The sequence below is a fragment of the Poromitra crassiceps genome (genome assembly GCF_964638095.1).
Source record: "Poromitra crassiceps genome assembly, chromosome: 14".
In the NCBI taxonomy this organism is placed as follows: domain Eukaryota; kingdom Metazoa; phylum Chordata; class Actinopteri; order Beryciformes; family Melamphaidae; genus Poromitra; species Poromitra crassiceps.
The window spans coordinates 242,501-260,626 of NC_139633.1; the positions used below are offsets into that span (position 1 = coordinate 242,501).

The 18,126-nt window shown below is 44.5% G+C and overlaps 1 protein-coding gene across 1 annotated transcript in view; it reads right to left on the reverse strand.

The window, feature by feature from the left end:
• The window catches only part of LOC310789530 (contactin-associated protein-like 4), a gene marked incomplete at both ends in the record, with an annotated part of 176,899 nt that overhangs the window by 33,889 nt on the left and 124,884 nt on the right, over positions 1 to 18,126 (reverse strand). Inside the window, 5 exons of the mRNA XM_083651166.1 lie at positions 139 to 272; positions 5,282 to 5,497; positions 10,534 to 10,773; positions 13,149 to 13,367; positions 17,533 to 17,703. Coding sequence (XP_083507292.1) covers positions 139 to 272; positions 5,282 to 5,497; positions 10,534 to 10,773; positions 13,149 to 13,367; positions 17,533 to 17,703 — 980 coding nt within the window. The remainder of the gene's footprint in view (positions 1 to 138; positions 273 to 5,281; positions 5,498 to 10,533; positions 10,774 to 13,148; positions 13,368 to 17,532; positions 17,704 to 18,126) is intronic.

Genomic DNA, 18,126 nt, shown 5'->3' on the forward strand with positions numbered 1-18,126 from the left:
CGTGTGTGTGTGTGTGTGCTCGCATGTGCGTGCTCGTGTGTGTGTGTGTGTGCTCGCATGTGCGTGCTCGTGTGTGTGTGTGTGTGTGCTCGTGTGTGTGTGTGTGTGCTCGCATGTGCGTGCTCGTGTGTGTGTTACCTGGACAGACATGCTCTCTCCCAGTCTGCTGATGCTAACGGTGTGCATCTGTCCGTCAGCCAGGCTCCTCCCTCTGCTCCTCCACACCTCTGCCTCTCTGCTGCTGTCCAGTCTGTACCTCACCTCCAGCTTGTCTTCACACACACACACACACACACACACACACAGTTATACTGCTGTACGACCCGGACATACAACAACAGAAATCCATTTATTCTAAAATGAACATTTCTTCTTTGGTAATTACAAATCACCGAACTCCTCTTTAGCCATTTACTAGTGCAGTGCCCGTTCCTCTCCCTCCCCTTCCCGCCATTCACACATCTCTCCCACTCTTCACTGCCCATCCTCCCCGCTTGCACATTGCACTTTCTCAGGTCACCAGCAGCGCACACGCCAGGTTTCACGTCAATCAGACGGACGGACAGTTCTCCAGATATGCGAAAGCCATGTTATGATTGGGCAAATTACACGGAATTTGACACTGCACTTTCTTGTGTTGACAGCAGCACACCCGCCAAGTTTGAAGTCGATCAGACAAACGGCTCTCAAGATAAACCACTTTTTGTGTTGCCAGTAGGTGGCACTATGACTACGCGCATGTCCGAAATTCGGCACCGCACTCTGTTGCGTTTCCAGTAGAGCCCCCCCCCCCCCCCCCCCCCCCCCCAGGTTTCAAGTCGATTGGATGAACGGTTCTCGAGATAAACCTCTGTGTTGCCAATAGGTGGCGCTATGACTATGCGCGTGTCTGAATTGCATGAGATTCGGCGTTGCACTCCGCGAGGTTCCCAGCCACGCACTACCCAGGTTTGAACTCGATCTGACAAACGGTTCTCCTGATATGCTGAGGACAACATACTGACACACAGACAGAACTGCATGAGCAAGTACACCATTATCTGTATCTGTTTAACCAACTAAATTATCTCTATCCGTATCTGTACTCGGATGAGGTGTGGCTTAAATCAAAAGTGGACGGGGTTTAGACTGCAAGTGGGTGTGGCTTAAGTTTTGTTTGTTTGTGGTTGTTGTTGGCAATTCAGATGATGCCACCAAAACATCCAAAGTATGGCTAAGGTATGGAATGAAGTACTCTACATCACTAAGGTTACTGGTATTGTCATTTTTTAAACGATACCCAGCCCTAATTCACGAGTACGGATACTGACACATTGTACTTGGACGATACTTGTACACGTAAAAAGTACATGATCTGTCCCGGATACTCGTTTCATCCGAGTACTCGGCTCGTCCCTAATAAAGAGAATCATTGAAACTATTCAACTATTTTTGTCAGCTTTGATCACATTGTATCTTGGAACATATTGATTCAAAAAGAGATCTGGATGCTTCAGGGGAACAGCAGCTGAATGAATACTAAATAAAAACTCAATTCAATAAGAGGATTAGCACTAAGTCCCATCAATAATGCTAGACTGAATCAAGTTTTTTTTTTTTTCATTTTCACAGCATTCAAGATGGATAATTTCATGCTGTTACGATGAATGCCCTGTGATGTTGACAGGCTTTGCCGATGAAAAGATAGAAAATTAGGCTTTCTTCAAAAGCGCATTTGGAATTTCACGACGCATACAAATTGTCGCTCCGAGCAAAAGCATAATAATTGGCCCACATAGAGATTTGTCAAAATGGTGACTCACTCCATTCCCACCATATCCTCTCAAGAGACTTGTGCTATAGACCAAATCAGCGGGGATGTTTACATTTACTTCCGGTTACCCCTGGTTCCGGTTACCTCCGCACAAACTGACGTGTTGAAGACAAAAACAGACAAAGAAGACAACAATTGTGTTGTTGGGTGTCCAGTGACCATAAAGAGCAGGTCAAGATTTGGATTATTCAGAATTCCCTCTGCAAAGGGCAAACATGAGCAAAGAGAACTCTGGATTCGGCGGCACAGGCTTACTACAGCTACAACATCCAGGTTCCGAGCTGTATCCGAGCGGCGTCAGTAGCCTCTGTCTGTAACATAACGTTAACGAGTCTGCAAAAAAACAGCGAGTTTGACAGTTGTAAACAAACGTTATTAGCTAGCTAACACTACATAAAACAAACACAGAAGAAAGGCTAGATACGTCGGACAAGCATGTTTACCAACCGTTTGAGCATTTAAATTGAAAGTAGTCAGCCGAAAACAACGAGAGTTTGACAGCATTTATTTGACAACACGCAAATTTAAACCTGGCACCTTCCCGAAGTGGTACCCGGAAGTAAATGTTGTTTACATGGTGACGTCACGGTGATTTGGTCTATAGAAAGCATGTAATCTGGAGGGGACAGTGTGTTCTATAGGTACTGAGTGACTGACTATGGTAGAGTTTCTGTGTGTGATGAGGCTCTCTCTAGAGAAAAAGGAGAGTGAAATAATTAATATTTGTCATTATGAATCATTATAATTATCATAATTTCAATTTAATTATCTATTACTATTTGTATCTAGTGTAGAGGTAAAAGCACTCGCCTACCACCACAGAGACCCGGGTTCAATTCCCGGTACTTCCGGCTTGCTCAGACGTTCTTTACAGACACAATTGGCCATGTCTGCGGGTGGGGTATGAGTCCTGGTTGCTGCACTAGCGCCTCCTGTGGTCGGTTGGGGGGAGGGGAATTGGGGGAATAGCGTGATCCTCCCGCGCGCTACATCCTGACAGCGGTCATCGCTGTCTGGTGAAAAGAAGCGGCTGGACATGTATCGGAGGAAGCATTTGCTAGTCTATGGCTATCCTCAGATTGGCAGAGGGGGTGGAGCAACGATCAGGAGAGCAGCGGGGATTGGCCAAGTACAATTTGGGAGAAAATTCTGAAGTAAAAAACAAAAACAAAATATTGATCTAATATATTGCTTACTAACTTAGTAAGAGATAGGAAGAAGAGTGAGTGAGCAGTCTTGCAGTGTGCTCCCACTGCGAGCAACATGATCAACAAGTAAGACGTCCATTAAGTTCTTATAGAGCAGCTTGGTTGCAGCTACAAGCTTGTCGGCAGAGAAAAGTTGGCTTTCGCAAACAATCAGCCGTCAGCCTGATCAGATTTCAGCGCGTCCTTGTTTCCCTGTGATTTTGCTTCATGAACATATGGCTCCGCTTGGCAAGACCAGCAGTTGATTACAGCCATTCAAAGCATCCAACTTTTATTAGAAAGAGGAATAAACATCTAAAAGAAATGATGGGGTCAAAAAGGAAGATACATAATTAGCGCCTGCGAGCTACGTTAGCTCTCTAGTGCTATGAAAAATCGACACCAAAGTAAAAGATTAGTCTGTTTTAACTTTATGACTGCCACTGCAGAGACGGAGTCACAGCCTCTCACGCCACCTGCAGGTTCTCATTCCGACGGTTTAAATATCAACGCTGTCATGCACCTTGTGCGTTGGATGTAACTCGCCCGGTACCCTTGTGCGCAAATATGGTACGCCCCCAGAAGCCCCGTTAAATAAGCACTGTGCACCTGGGTGGGGTGAGGGCAAATGTCAAGTTACGCCTTGGGGTTGGGGTGAGGCACAGGGGGGTGAGGGAGGGACTTGGTATAGGCATTGTGGAAGGGTATCTTATGGGTTGGCACGGGGGGGATGGGTTAAGGCACTGGTAGCCACTTGGTTGGGGTTAGGGTTTGGATATGGTGGGGGGGGGGGGGGGCTTAGGGTTAGGGCCTCCAAGGGGGTGTTCCTACCCCTCCGGGGGTTGGAAGACCTCCTTGGAGACCCCGTGGCGCCCCTTCGTCCTAATGCCGCACATAATGCCGCACAGTCCCTAGTAGTCCATAGCTCCAGCTCCAGCCTCTCAACCCCACCGCATAACATGATCTTTGCCTCACCCCAACCAGGGAACCGGGCGCGCTACATCCAACGCACAAGGTGTGTGGCAGCGATGATATATTAGGCCGTCAGAGTGAGAACGGCTTGGAACAGAGCAACACGTCAACCGAGTCGCTCGCAGTGCGAAAACGCACGGTTACAGAGACACCTCTGCCAGGCATTTAATTGGGTCCTTCAGGTTAAGTGGAGCTACCTGATGACTACTTGATCACCATGGCAACTGTAACGACCCGCTGTCCATCCGCTTCCTCTAGTCAGAGGTATTAAGAGCAGCCTATTCACACAGTCTATTTACAGCTAATCTAGTCTGGATGCTTTTTGTAATAGGTTCACCAGCCTTCTTTGTCCCTTCCAATTTAAATGACTGGAGGCTGGAGGAAAAGGCTAACAAAAGGTACGATGAGATAAGGCGAGGAGAGGGAGAACAGAGGAGAGCGGGAGCATGTACCTGTAGCAACTGATAATGCAATAAGTGCTGGGTAATAAAAGATCTTGTCCAAATGTGCTAAAAAACCCTCTAAATGGGTTGGAAACGTACTAAAACCTGTTCAATAGGTTGATGATGTAATCATATGAACTAATGTGACAACTCAAGTTATTGCGTTCTTCTCATTCTTACAAGCAATCGCATTATTAGTTGGTATAATCACTTGAAAATATGTTACACTCCTAATGAAGGCATAATCTCAGGTTAATATAATGTAATAATGTGATGCTATTGTATTATCCCGTCATTTATTGCATTAACAGGTTTCGTGTATGGTAAACTCATAGTAGACTCATTTGGAGGGATGTTGTATTATAGTGTGAGAAGTTATTACCCGACGGTTAAAAGGCATTATTACATTATCAGCGACAGTACTACAAAACATCACAGCTAAGCAATGGAAGCTCAACACAGAACAAACAAAGGGTCTTTTATAATAACATGTCTTTCCTAATTGGCGATCCACAAAATTGAATGGGAGAGACGATGCTCTCATTCCTTCAGAGGAGTGGAGAAGATCTTTCAATGATAAAATAATCAAATTAAACTCATGATGTGTAGATTAACACAACTGACGAGGATTGAACCCGGACTGAATATTTCATCACTTTCTCTTTACCGAATCAAAGATATGATGACACGGTGGTATGTAGAAAACGAAAGATGCACCTTGTACTTGAGTACTCGTGTGCTTGTGCGTCTAAACAGTCTGGCATTTAGAATTAGGGGACTTCCTGACTTTTCCATTTTATGATTGCGACCCCCTGCTGGCCCAGCGCTGTGGGAAAAACAAACCCCAGTAAAATGAGCGGCCTCACCGTGCTTGTTGAGCACCAGGGCCAGGTATTCTCTGTAGTAGGAGTTGATGTAGAGGAGCATGGCAGGACTGTGACTGGTCCTGAAGCTCAGAGAGACGTTCTCCGCTCTCAGCGTCATGTCGGAGTAGATGGAGGAGGGAAGAGCACTGCTGGTTCTGTTCAGCTCATGGAAGGTGTAGCTGATGGAGGTCCCCGACTTAAAACTGGCTGAAACCTCTGGAGGAAGGGAGGCAATGTGAGAGAATTTCATTACAAACTGGAGGTACAGTAGTTGTCCTATTTGGAAGTGTATACTAGTACTATATTATAATCTATATAAGTGTATCCAGGATAGTCTATATAAACTAGAAATAACCGGTGCCTTTCAGTTGTATGCCTCCACCAACAAGTCAAGTTGAAGTTTACATCCATGTCTGTCCAGACTCATACATAAAATATATGTAGTGACGACTTTGAAGGAATTTATTAAAAGGTATTAAGCATATTTCTGGGGGAGATGAAGTTATCTCTATATTGACATGTATGAATTCAGTGAATAATTGTTCGTTTTTGTAGAATGACCCAAGATCGTTTTCTCAGCTAGTGGGAGGCAAAACATTATGATCTCACAGTGAAGTTGACCTATGAACTTTTGGATATAAAATGTCTTTTTTAATTTTTGTCCTATTAGACATTTGTGTGAAATTTGGTCAAAATTAGCATATGGGTTCTTGAGTTATGGCCAAAAACCTATTCTGTGAGGTCACAGTCGCAAACTGAAAACTCTCCTATTCGTCCAAGCTTTTAATTAGCTGCTGCTGCTGTGTGTGTGTGCGCGTGCGTGCGTGCGTGCGCGCGCGTGCGTGCGTGTGTGTGTGTGTGTGTGCGTGCGTGTGTGCGTGCGTGGACTCATCACTAATCCTGTGGTTGCGTGTGACGGGGTGGGTATTTCTGTTAGATTCTGTTGGCGTTTTTGGGGGGGATTTATACTGCTGTATGTGTTGTTTATGTTCTTCTGTTTTATGCATGTATGTAAAGCACATTGTGTTTACTTGTAATGTGATTTCTAAATAAATGACCATTACCATTGCAGTGACTTTGACCTTTGACCGCCAAATTGTAATCAGTTCATCCTGGAGTCCAGGTGGACATCTGTGCCAAATCTGAAGAAACTCCCTCAAGGCATTGACATTGTGTTCACGAGAACGGGACGGATGGACAACCCGAAAAATCAACGAGTTTGAAGTCGGCTGACATCTCCGGCGGAGAGGAGACGGCAGCACAGAGTTGAACTAAACAGACTGGAGGTAGTTTGTCTCATTTACACTGTTATTAATTACGCATATCAAATGCGTTTTCTATACCATTTTGCCGGTAATTTGCTTGGTAGATAAAGCCAATTGACTTGACACTTTATGACACATCTATCGTTTCCCAGGGACAGCGTCATTTGCATTTGTATGAGTTGACATTTTCTTTGCACTCTCTCAAAGCTATAATTGAGCTCCCGAGGAGTTTGTGGCAGTGATTCACATGCAGTATTTCTACAGCTTTGCCAATGCCTAATTAAGCAGCTTGATCAAATAAAGACAGCCACAGAATACCAGCTGACAGGTGAAAAGAACAGTGTGAAGTCGCTCTCCTAATTATAATCTATCAGTCTATTAGAGTTGTGATCTCAGCACCAGTCGTACCTGCTGTGCTCCAACAGCAAGCAGAGCTTCACTCCTTAATTATTGAACACATACGGCTCCGTGTTAGAGTGCTGACAGTGCTGACGCCGTGCGATGACTCAGTGCGTTTACATGCACACCAATAAACTGATAACTGTGAGTAATCAGTTTATGGCAATAATCTGATTTCTGCGTTTACATGCACTTTAATAATCCGACAATAGGAAAAACCCGGGTTTACATGATTCAGTCAATTAGTCGGATTTCTCTCCAGAAGGCGGCGGTAATTAAACTTTTTACATGCAACTTGTACATGCGCAGATGTATAAACCCACAAGAAACCTGATACGCTGTATACATGCACTCAAAAGACAGGTTATTGGCCAAAAACCTAGGTATGTTTATCGGTTTATTCATAACCTGATAACGGCCATAAACGGATAAAGCTTATCGGTTTATGCTGTTTACATGACCATTTGAATAATCAGGTAACTCCAGAAATCCGCTAATAAACTGTTTATTGTCTGCATGTAAACGCATTGTTCCTCTGATGACTTCCTGTAAGTCTCTGTGCGTAGTAGTAGGCTCAATGAAAAACAACACTAAATTAATTTCTCAACGCGTAAGAAGAGAAAACTTTCCCGACAGTAAACATGAGTTGGTAATGTTGTATCAAAAGCTATAATATCAGTCAGGATATTCTCAATCTCTACTGTGATCATCATGGGTACTTCGGTGATGTAGAACAGTGACTCTGAAACTTTTTCACGCTAAGGACCCCTAAACGGACACAAATTAGACCACGGACCCCCATCTGATAAGATTTTGCCCCAGGGGCCTCCATCTAATACGATTTTTGCTTTTAAATATTTTATTGCAGAAAGTGTATGAAACCCATGAACAAAATAGTCATACATTCTGTCATTGTGTTACTTATGGATGGAATTATAGTGAAAATAAATGATTCCCCTTTGTGCAGGGGACCCCCTAGAATCCCCCTAAGGGTCCTCAAAACACCCCATCAAATATTATTGTTATATTTTATTCCAGGATATTAACCTGTGCATATGGTATGGAAAATACTGTGTATATATTACTATTGTTTTTACAAAGGTATACAACATAATTATAAAGTATACAAAGTAAACAATATTTCATTGTTATATATTATTTTTGAATAAGTACTACAAATGGTTTGGACATGGTCTGGTTCAGTCAGTACAAGATGCATCATCAACCAACACCATGTCATCTGAGGTGCAGGAATATGGATCACACCAGTAACTTTATAAATATCTTCAATTTGATAACACAAAATTAGATTTTATCCACAGCAACGATAGTTATTTCAAATGATTCAGCTTGTGCACTGAGAGTGCTGTAGTGTATTTCTGTACCTTGCTAAAAGGCTCTAGTGTGTGTGTGTGTGTGTGTGTGTGCGTGCGTGCGTGCGTGTGTGTGCATGCGTGCGAGTGTGTGTGTATGTGTGTGTGTGTGCGCGCGCGCGTGTGTGGCCTGTTTCTAGTGTGTATGTCCTCTCCACAGTGTGTGCACAGTAGGTGTATTTATAGAGGGCTTTTAGGTGATGTAACTGCTGACCTATAATAAAGTTGACACAGCTAACAGGGTTCTGCACAGACCACTCACCTTTTTCATAGCATTTGTCTTTATCTAGCAAAGGCTTTGACGTATTCCCCATGATGCAATGGGTTAAATCCCATGATGCAATGGGTTAAATCCCATGATGCAATGGGTTAAATCCCATGATGCAATGGGTTAAATCCCATGATGCAATGGGTTAAATCCCATGATGCAATGGGTTCAATGCAATCATTTCAAGTCTCGAGGTTGTTCTTTGAAGGTCTAATCTGAGACAGTTAAACTACCATTTGGGGCGGCTGTAGCTCAGGAGGCAGAGCCACCAATCGCTTTGGACGAAAGAGGTCGGTGGTTCGATTCCCGCCTCTTCCAGTCTGCATGTCGAAGTGTCCTTAGGCATACTGAACCCCAAATTTCTCCCGATGGTGCCAGCACCCTGCGTGGTAACCTGCCGGCATCGCTGTGTGAATGGGTGAATGTACCTACTGATTGTAAAGCGCTATGGATAAATGCAGGCCATTTACCATTTACCATTTATCCATGTCGAGCTGGCAGCCTGATGTTGACATTTTAAGTGTAAAGCAGAGTTAATTCCTGTGGGCATTTTTTTATAATCAATGTTTAAGTGTATTGTATAAAAATAAAATAAAAAGTTGATCTTAGCATTAGAGTCTATTAATCTGTGTTGTGACAAGCTACAATACTCTCTTTTCCTCTTTCCTGGCACAGCTGGAGAGCTCAGCTGGATTCAAAGAAGCAGCAGAGACAAGTGGTAATGATGACTGTTCATCATTTGATTCACTCTACATGGTTGAAGATAGCAGTTTTCTCATGTCACAAGTTTCCTCATGTTCTCTAATGCTCTAAGTGTATCAATCACACGTTACACATGTGTTTTTGGCACTGGCATCCAAAGTCAGCCAACTTCTTTTAACACATTCTCTGGTGGCCTACTATTGGGCGACTTGACCATCTCAACAGCAGTAAATAGACTCATTTCTGTGTTGTTTTTGGCTGCATGGACCGCAACAGTGCGGCCAACTCTATAAACATGAATGTCTGTAACTGACTGACTGACTGACTGAGTGATTAAGTTACACCATTGGTTGGTTACACTGTGGCACATGGCCCACCCATACACGGTGTGGCGTAAGCTTGTTTTGTGTGCGAAAGTTGGCGCATGCTAGTTAGACAGTTTCATGGGGAAAAAAATAAAGAAAAAGGTAACAGCCATCTCTGTAACACCACCGTCTCCTCTCCTCTCTTCTCTACTCAACTGACTTAGCGTTAGTATAAACACTTCACATGGTGTCAGAAGTGATGCGGTACGTTTAAGACTTTGACTATTGACTATAGAGCAGAATGGTGATGTTTTCAGCACCGGAGCAGTTTAACTTCACCAAGCTGCAGGACTGGCTGGATTGTGATACGTTTTTCAAGATACCGCTGGGTTGAGACTAAGCTCAACAATAATCTATTCAATGGACTTAGTATATAAACACATCACACATGGTCCAGCCATACCTATACCATACTAGGTTTTTACCTAGTTTTGTTGACTGGCAAATCATTTAACCAAGGATATCAATTTATGTTTCGATAATGTCTGTTAGCTAATGATATGTATCTGGCCAGCTAACCATCAGTGTCTTGTAAACAGATCTCACATGCACACTAGCTATCATATCTAGCAGAAGGTATAGTGGCTAGCGGCATGTTGACATTACCTTTGTAAAATTAGCCTAGTGGCAAGTTAGCTATAACGATGCTAAAAATCAACCAAATTAGTTAGAGTGAGCTGACTTTTCTCAAACTACAACTCGTGAGTTGCTTTGCTTCCTGTGTCACAACAAACTAAATTTGAAAAACATATATATATATTATTTGACTTCGTGAATATTGACTGAATTGATCTACACCCACACCGGAATGTTTTTCAGGTATCTCATTTTCTAGCCAAATCTCCAATGATGACGCGCTATAGGAGCCTCTGTCCTGTACCTCGGCTGCAGAAGGCTCCAGTGTACGCCGACAGGCTGCAGTCACAGGAGAAGCCCCTGGCTCTCTCCACACAGCGGCCCTGGTTGTGGCACAGCGAGCCGTAGCTGCTGCAGTGTCCCGGACATCCGGCTCGAACGCCCGGCGTGATCTGAGCCCGCTCCTCCAGGTCCAAGGTGACGCCGTTCAGCTGCAGAGAGCGGATACACCCCCGAAAGCCCTTCTGCCTGGACGCCGTGCCCCCTGACAACACAACACAACACAACACAACAGGCTGCACGTCAACACACCAGTATCTTAGCTTCTCACTCAAGGCTGACATGGCTACCTTTGGATTGAAGCAAACACACAATATTATTTCCCAATATTAAGTATATCTTTATATTTGAATACATTCACAAATGGATTCAGTGTTTTCCACCAGAATCTGATTCTTCAGAGGGTGGAAAAGCATTTTGGCCATCAGACACTAAAACTCTGACACTTGGTCCCAATGACTCATCCCCCAGAACTTCCCCCCTCCAGGGAGAGTTGTAGACTAATAGCACATGCGTCCTCCAATACATGTGCAGTCGCCAGAAGCTTCTTTTCACCTGACAGCGAGGAGTTTCAGGATGTAAGATAATGCCCCCGGAGGATATTGCCCCTGCATTAAACACTCCACTCATACTGATAACAAAAAAAAGATGCCAAGGTGATGAAACAGCAGCCAAACACAAACTGGCAGGTGACAAATTCAAGGAGCTGACGTTTTAACTGGCTGTCTGCCCAGGACCGTGCTGACTGTTGCTAGGTGGAAGGTCAGCTAGCTGTCAATGTCTCTGACAGTCCAACCCGGTCGCTATAGCGACGCCAAGGGATTTGACAAAGAGTCAACAAAGGACGAGTTGGGGATGAGAACGGGGTGGACAGTCTGCTTGTCCTGCCTGGCTGGCTGGCTGGACACATCTTTTTTTACTCTGGAGCTGAATTTAAACTTAGAAAGTTATTGTCTTTTCCGAGTTCTCACATGACAACCTCCAACTGTCCTCAGAGTTCAGACTGTGCAACATTATAATGAGTGCAGAGGACAGAACTGGCAACCTGAAGGCTGGTGAAGATGAAAGGGCTTTCCAGGACTGGAGACTTGATGAGGTTTATATCAGGGCACAAGCAGCTGCCAGGGAATGGACTATCTTAACTAAATAGACTGGGTAGACTGTTCCCCAGGTACTGCAGGGAAACTGACCAATGCAACATGACCTTTTCACTCAGTACATTTCTTTGCATCTCTTACTCTGTCTATCAGGGGACGTTAAGTTAAGTTAAGTTAAGTTCCATCTCTAATAGCTTTTGCACACCAAGTCCGTATTTTCGTCCGAAATTGACGCATGCGGAAAAAAAGAGAATACGACCACATTTGTGTCAATCATCATTGACACACCGAGTCCGACAATTACATCCGTCATTTAAGTTTTCGGATGAGGTTCGATTTTCTGTGTTTTTCGCATCAGTCAATAGATTTTTGCGAGCTGGGACCCGTCTGTGTTTTCAGATGACGGATTAAAAAACACACATACGAAAACAATCGGACTGTGTGTGCAAAGACCTTTACTCTCAGTCTATCAGGGTATACAGTATGTTAAGTTAAGTTCCATCTCTTACTCTGTCTATCAGGGGTATATAGTATGTTAAGTTAAGTTAAGTTAAGTTAACTTCCATATCTTACTCTCAGTCTATCAGGGGTATGTGTGGTATAGTGGTATCACTGCTACAAGCTAGGCCTGTGTAGCTGAATGAGTAGAGAATGGCACAGACGTTGCTGGCAAGTGTAACAGACACCTTACCACCTTAATGCCCAGACACCATCGCAATTAACCCTTAACATGACATAATCACTGTTTGCTGTACAAGCCAAATGACCATGACAAACAGCGGAAGGACCGTTCTATCCATTCAAGTTCTGTGGTTGACCCACTGGAACTGGATACCTAACCTGTTACAGTACAACTGGCTGAACTCAGTCAGCGCCGACATGGATAATCTGGATCTAGCAGCCCCGGAATAACTACAAGCAGCACAGCATAATGTGTCACACTGTCTGCTATGAGCTAGTAGGATCAGGATGGGTCAAATGCAGAGGATGCATTCCCCCCATGGGGATAATAAAGTACAGTAAACAAATAGATTGGGAAGCAGGCTACTGAAAGGTTTAGGTTCTGTTCACTTCAGGAGGAACCAGGAGGTTTTACCTGTTTGGAGCGCCCATCCAAAGAGGCATCGTGCTTCCCTAGACTCAAAGATTGACTGTAGTAATACAGAGTTTATGAGAGAGAGACACACACAAACAGAGAGAAATAGAGAGCCACTGGAATAAAGAGAAATGGAGAGAAGGAAAAGCAGAGAGAGAGAATATTGCAGCAGTTCCACAGATGAGTTCAGACGGATAAGAGGAGAAAAGACCTGACAGTCACTATCACCAGGACTCTGCTAATGAGGAACATGGTGTTCAGAGGAACCGTCCGCACACACACACACACACACACACGCACACGCACACACACACACACACACACACACACACACACACACACACACACACACACACACACACACACACACACACGCACACATCCCACCTATGAATAATTGGCTGTTCAGCTGCAGGTGGATGTGTCCGTCAGCGGGGGCGTCGTGCATAGCGGCGGGGAGCCCGTCGAGGCGGAGCGACGCCTCCTTCACGTTGCGCTCGGCGCTGACGCGATGCCACCTGTTGTCGTTCAGCGGGACGCCGGCCTCCACGCGCACCTCCAGCGGGCCGTTCCCCACGTCCAAGGAGAAGACCACCTCAGTGGAGGCTGGGGGTCAGCGGGGGGACACAAACACAGCATGTCTTTAGGCTGTGGGAGGAAACAACCCCACACCAACACGGGGGAGAACATGCAAACGCCACACACAGAGGACCGTGGTGGAGATTTGAACGCACAACCTTCTTGCCGTGAGGCGACAGTGCTATAACCACTGTGATCTACTTGTTTCTCCTGTGGACAGATACAGTATAAAGCACTTTACATAAAATAAATGCCTTCAAACAATTAGCAAGCAAAATAAACAAACTCCAAAATCCAAGCAAAAGCGACACAGAATTTGATGAATATGACATCAAAAGAAAGACAAAAGAAAGAAAGATACAAAAAGGTTAAGTACAGATGGTAATCCAGCAATGATTTTTGCAGTTCATTATACATTTGGAGTCCTTTGTTCTATGTTGTTCTTATCTTCCCTTGATTTATTATCACAGTTTGTTGACTGTAAAGGCGTTCATGACAACCTATTTGCCAAACATACTTAACTTTACTCATATAAATCCAACTCACTTTACTTGGAAAGGGAAGAAAGAAGAGACGCAAGATCATTTCAGACACAAACCCTGTGTCAACCGCACTACTTTCTACTGGTGATGGTGCCCAAAGTGTATGACAGCTGGAAATAACATTTCACAACAACACTATTGGAACTATGATAAGAAAGTAGATTCAGCCTAAAATGATACAATGTTGTCTAAACTGGAATTGTCACCAACCAGTCAGAGATCACCTACTGTGATATCACACTCTCTAGTCTAAACAGTGGGCTAGTTATCATAGCAACCAGCTACAATGATGCAGATCTCTCTCAAATGCAGCTGTCATAATGGCCAACTAGCATACAGAATGACCTAAAGAGCAGTTGTCATAGCAATCAACAGCAATCACACAGAACAAGTTTAACAGCAGCCAGCTACAATGATACAACACTATCCAGACAGTTATCCAGACATAACAATCAGCTACAATGATACAACACTATCCAGACAGTTATCCAGACATAACAATCAGCTACAATGAGACAACACTATCCACACAGTTATCCAGACATAACAATCAGCTACAATGAGACAACACTATCCAGACAGTTATCCACACATAACAATCAGCTACAATGATACAACACTATCCACACAGTTATCCAGACATAACAATCAGCTACAATGATACAACACTATCCAGACAGTTATCCAGACATAACAATCAGCTACAATGTTGCAAATCTCTGTAAAACCTCAGTTGCCAAACATGACCAGCTACAATACTACTGTACCTAAAGAGCACCTGCCACAGAAACCAGCTGCAATGGTACAGCCAGTGAAGTAGTCCAGTCACTATATCTCGAGTCAAAGTCCAGTCCCCAGTGTTCGAGTCTGAGTCCAAGTCTGACTCTGGACCAAGACGAGTCCCCATTATCTAGGTGTAGGTGGAACACACCCTTGTATGAAATTGAATAATGTCACGGTCTTTTTTCTTTCTTTTTTTATTCCCCCCCATTTTCTCTCCAATTGTACTTGGCCAATTTTCCCCCCCTGCTGCCCCGGTCACTGCTCCACCCTCTGCCGATCTGGGGAGAGCCGTAGAATAGCACCATGCTTCCTCCGACACATGCGCAGTTGCCAGCCGCTTCATTTCACCTGACAGCGCCCGACCAAGCCGGAGCCCGGAAGTAACACGGGGGTGCAAAGCTGCTACACTACCCGGACGCCAATAATGTCACGGTCTTAATATAGCTATCAATATGTTATGCCAAATTATTATTTATTAATTATTAATACAGGGAGGGACAAGCTTGTCTTTATTGTCACAAACACCACACACCGACTGCATACCCCCCCCCCCCCCCCCCCACACACACACACACACACACGCTGAGTGGCGCCGTAAAATTCTCTGTGCATTTATCCCATCGAGGCATGTCCTTCCTCCAGGGGGCAGCCAGGAGCAGTGGGCAGCTTTCTTTAGTGTACAGTGCCAGGGGACCAACTTCAGTTCGTTGTCGTCGCTGGTCAGGTGATGATCTACTGCATGTTTTTCATGGGGGTCCATACCGACGTTGTATGGAGGAAACCCCAAGGGAGCACGGGGACAATATGCAAACTCCACACACAGAGAGGACCTTTTGACCAGATAGCCCACCTGGGCAGTATAGGCACTGAATACATGGGGGGGGGGGGGGGGGGGGACCCACACCCTCAGCGCCCACAGCGTCCCAGGCGGGAATCGAACCCAGGACCTTCTAGCTGTGAGGCGAGAGCGCTACCACTGCGCTACCATGCCCCCTATTATGGCCTATTACCAAACAAACAAAAACAGCTACAATACAGCAGTATCTAAGCAGCAGCTGTCCTAATGCCCTATCTAAACTCCGGAGGTGACAAAGAAATGTCCTGCAGCAGCTGGAACAATGTGATTTAAATGTCCTGCAGCAGCTGGAACAATGTGATTTAAATGTCCTGCAGCAGCTGGAACAATGTGATTTAAATGTCCTGCAGCAGCTGGAACAATGTGATTTAAATGTCCTGCAGCAGCTGGAACAATGTGATTTAAATGTCCTGCAGCAGCTGGAGCAATGTGATTTAAATGTCCTGCAGCAGGCTGGAACAATGTGATTTAAATGTCCTGCAGCAGGCTGGAACAATGTGATTTAAATGTCCTGCAGCAGCTGGAACAATGTGATTTAAATGTCCTGCAGCAGGCTGGAACAATGTGATTTAAATGTCCTGCAGCAGCTGGAACAATGTGATTTAAATGTCCTGCAGCAGCTGGAACAATGTGATTTAAATGTCCTGCAGCAGCTGGAACAATGTGATTTAAATGTCCTGCAGCAGCTGGAACAATGTGATTTAAATGTCCTGCAGCAGCTGGAACAATGTGATTTAAATGTCCTGCAGCAGGCTGGAACAATGTGAGGAGCAGAGAGAGATGCTGCTGTGTGCTGTTCAGGTAGAAAGGGATTGGGACGGGTTGCCACTCAGGGGCACTTTACACGAGGACGGTTTCCTATGGAAACGGGGAATTATTGTATCGTTAGTGCCTCCCGTTAAGACGGCGACGGCGAATTCGCACTTAGGAAACGACACATTTTAAAACCACCCTCCAGAGTGGAATTGTTGGTGACGCTCCCCGCTGAGCGCTCCATGTAATCGCTTTGGAACGGCACATTTCAGAAACTCTGACGTGCCTGCACAGGCGACACACGCGATGCCGTGCGCGCGTTGGCAACCAAATACAACGTCAGTATGAATGAAGTTTGGCAACACTCAGAATTAAGCTACACTGCGGCCAACTTCAGTTACATGTTCATAGCGTTACTGCTGCGAGGAGCCGATGGCTGTACCCGGTCGGCATTTAACGTTAGTTACAAAAGCAGTCGACAGTGTTTTCTCACTGCCAGTAGCAGTAGGGTGACAGATCACAGTCAGCGCTCCCGGTCCTCGCTGCTCGTTAAAGATTTCCAATAGGCGTTATTCTGATAAACTGGTCACATATATGTTACATTCTCACCCGACAAATATTAAAACTTTAACAGTTTGGGGTTTTTTTTTAGCTTGAGAAAAGCTTTTTGGCAAGTCTAAATGACTGCGGAAAGTGTACTCTACTTCCGCGTTTAAAGCGAAATTACGTCATGCATTAAGCGTCCTTGTATGGGTAAATGGCCTGCATTTATATATATATAAATGGGCAAAGAATAAGGTGATCACACTGCCACCTAGCGACCTGGCATGTACATTACGGCGTTTTAAAAATTCAACAGCGCTCATGTAAACAGGGAGAAGGTGTGAAGGAAAAGGTGTGAAGGAAACGCTATTGTGTCGTTTCTTTCAGAAACTGTCCTCGTGTAAAGGGCCCCTCAGTCTCACCGCTTCTATCCGAGTTCAAACCAGATTACAGTAAACATTAACTCCAGCGGTAATCCTCCTTGCACTGATTTGATTGAACAATCCGGATTCGCTGGTCTGACATACAATACTAGTAGTTTTCCGGGAGGTTGGTTCACACTATGCGGTTTTTTTTGGAGAGGGCTGTGATTGGATTATGGGACTCTGTGGGTGGTAACATTGAGAGGCATGAATGAACTCCTGATGAGTGGGGTGGTGACGTCATTGAAACGAGCTGGTCGTTACAACGTCTACCCTCCAGGGGTTTCACTTACAGCTGAGTTCGATCCGGATGAAATCTTTGATGCCCAGGTTTTCCAGGAAGACACCAGAGGATGCTGTGGTTTTAAACAGGAAGGAGATATCTGCACTCAGCTCTCCGTGGAACGTGGGGAAGTGGAGGTACGACGTCTCCTTGTCGAAAAATGCAGCGTTCCAGAAGTTATCTGCAAAACATAAATGAAAATTAATCATGGTAGCTAAGTGCTGAATAAGTAAAAGAAGGTAAAAAAAAATTACAACACTTTGATCTGTTTATAATGTAGCTGATTACTATCCAAGTTAAGGACAGTTTATAGAACAACGATTTATGATCGCCAGATGGACATCGCTACAAAGTCAGCACCATTCCATCATCATTCAACTTTGATTTTGGACGCTGTTGCTCATAAAAAAACATAAACACCAGAGTGATTATAGACCGTATCGCAGAGGTTCAGTCATTTGCTCTCATCTAGTTACTTTACTTTCTTACTATATTTCTAAATAGCAACTATAGTTACTTTAGTAAGTTAGTCTTTTTTTTAAGTCAAGTGCTTAAAAACGTAACAACTTTTCTGTCTTCTGGTGATGTTCTCACTAGTAGGCTA